General features: G+C 32.8%; 1 protein-coding gene across 1 annotated transcript; it reads left to right on the top strand.

The window, feature by feature from the left end:
• The first annotated feature begins 382 nt into the window (after positions 1 to 382).
• On the top strand, positions 383 to 1,429 carry LOC111911997 (ribonuclease 3-like protein 3). The gene is made up of 3 exons (XM_023907760.1): positions 383 to 736; positions 839 to 985; positions 1,145 to 1,429. Exons 1-3 carry the CDS (start codon positions 383 to 385, stop codon positions 1,427 to 1,429), a joined length of 786 nt encoding a protein of 261 aa, XP_023763528.1.
• Positions 1,430 to 1,811: the final 382 nt, after the last annotated feature.

Genomic DNA, 1,811 nt, shown 5'->3' with positions numbered 1-1,811 from the left:
ATCTCTTAATCAATTTAAGCCTTAGCCAATTTGCTATAAAACCTCTATAATTTCCAACATCAAGCAGTGAAAAAGTATAGAAAAGATGATTATGTTAGAAACAATATAGCACAAACATATAATAACAAATAAAAATTTGACATTCATACGTAAATAAATCGTAAATAAATCATAATAATAAATTAAAACATGGGAGAGAGTATATAACAACATTAAGTAATAAAATCCAACTTGTTTAAACATGAAATTCTTAACTGTATTTTTTATATTATTGTTCAATCATGTAGCAGAACTATTCAGTAGTTTGGTGTATTCTCTTGGATACACGCTTAAATTCTGTCAAATTAAAGGCATTTTTGTGGCATTAGTGATTAGGAGCTAAATGAACGGGTCCGTCATCATGTCAGACTCATCTTTGCAGCCGAGTTTGAAGGAGGTGGAGAAGATTATAGGGTATGAATTCAAAAACAAAGGCTTGTTGAAAGAAGCTTTTACTCATTATACTTACAAAGATATCGATTGTTCTGAATCCTATGAACGACTAGAGTACCTTGGCGGCTCGTTTCTGAACCTTATGATTGCCAAAGAACACTATCTCCTGTACCCGGATATGACATCTGGTGAGTTGACTCGGTTGCGTGCTGCCAATATAGACATCGAAGCTTTGGCTCGTGCTGCCTTCAAACATGGCTTACATCGGTTTCTCAGGCACCAGGATCATTTATATGATGAATGGGTAATCTTGATTTTGTTTCAACTTTTTCTTTTTCATTCTTTCTCCGATTCAAGCTAATATATACACTATCACCTCCAACTAAGAATACACATATATATGAAGATTCAAGAACTCATAGAAGGAATCAAGGAATACCCATTGCACTCCACTGGTTTGATCCATTCGCCTAAGATCTTTGCAGATATTCTCGAGTCTCTAGTTGGTGTTGTCTATGTTGACACCAATTTATTGGTCGATGCTACATGGGAGGTAAATCATGACATCGTTCAACCCACTCATACCTTCATTTTATAACATGGGATATATGATCAAGCCTAGAAAGTCTAGGCTCATGTAACAAATGTATCTTGATATAACGATTTTGAGAGTCTATGAATTCTGACAATTAACTTGATTTTGGATTTGTAGGTGGTGATGAACTTGTTACAACCTTTGGTCATACCAGAAAACCTTAACTTAAACCCTGTTACGAGGTTTAATGAAATGTTCCAAAAGATCGGGATAAAATCAGAATATAAAGATTTGTGGGACGATAGAAAGGAAATTGAAATATATGTAGATGAGAAGTTAATTGGGATAGGAAACAACAAGAACAAGAAAACAATCGCAAAGAATAAAGCTGCAGCACAAGCGTACGAAAATCTTGCCAAGCAATTGGCTATGGAAAATGGTGCATTTGTTTATGAACTTTGATTCGCATTTGTCTCTTTAGATGGGTCGAAACGTGCTTAATGTTTGGAAAGGGTTCCAATCATTGGTTTGACCTAAAATATTTTTTTGTCTAATTTTTAAATAATTAACATTTTAATATGACTATAAAACTTGATTATTACAATTACAATTAAATTTGTTGAATGAATAAAAAATACATCTTGTGTGCCTTCAACTAAAGATTTCGGAATAAAAAGTTTTATTAGAGGCGTGCAATGGAAGGAATATAATGTTATATAGAATATTTGTTAGATTTTGAGTCTAATAATATCAATATATTTAGATACTTTCTACGATCATCATTGCAATCACATAGTGAAGTTAGTTTTCTGTTATGTAGAATTAAGTTTTTCGTACGTTTAAG

The sequence above is a fragment of the Lactuca sativa genome, chromosome 7 (genome assembly GCF_002870075.4).
Source record: "Lactuca sativa cultivar Salinas chromosome 7, Lsat_Salinas_v11, whole genome shotgun sequence".
NCBI classification, from domain to species: domain Eukaryota; kingdom Viridiplantae; phylum Streptophyta; class Magnoliopsida; order Asterales; family Asteraceae; genus Lactuca; species Lactuca sativa.
This window is presented reverse-complemented; position numbering and strand designations above follow the sequence as displayed.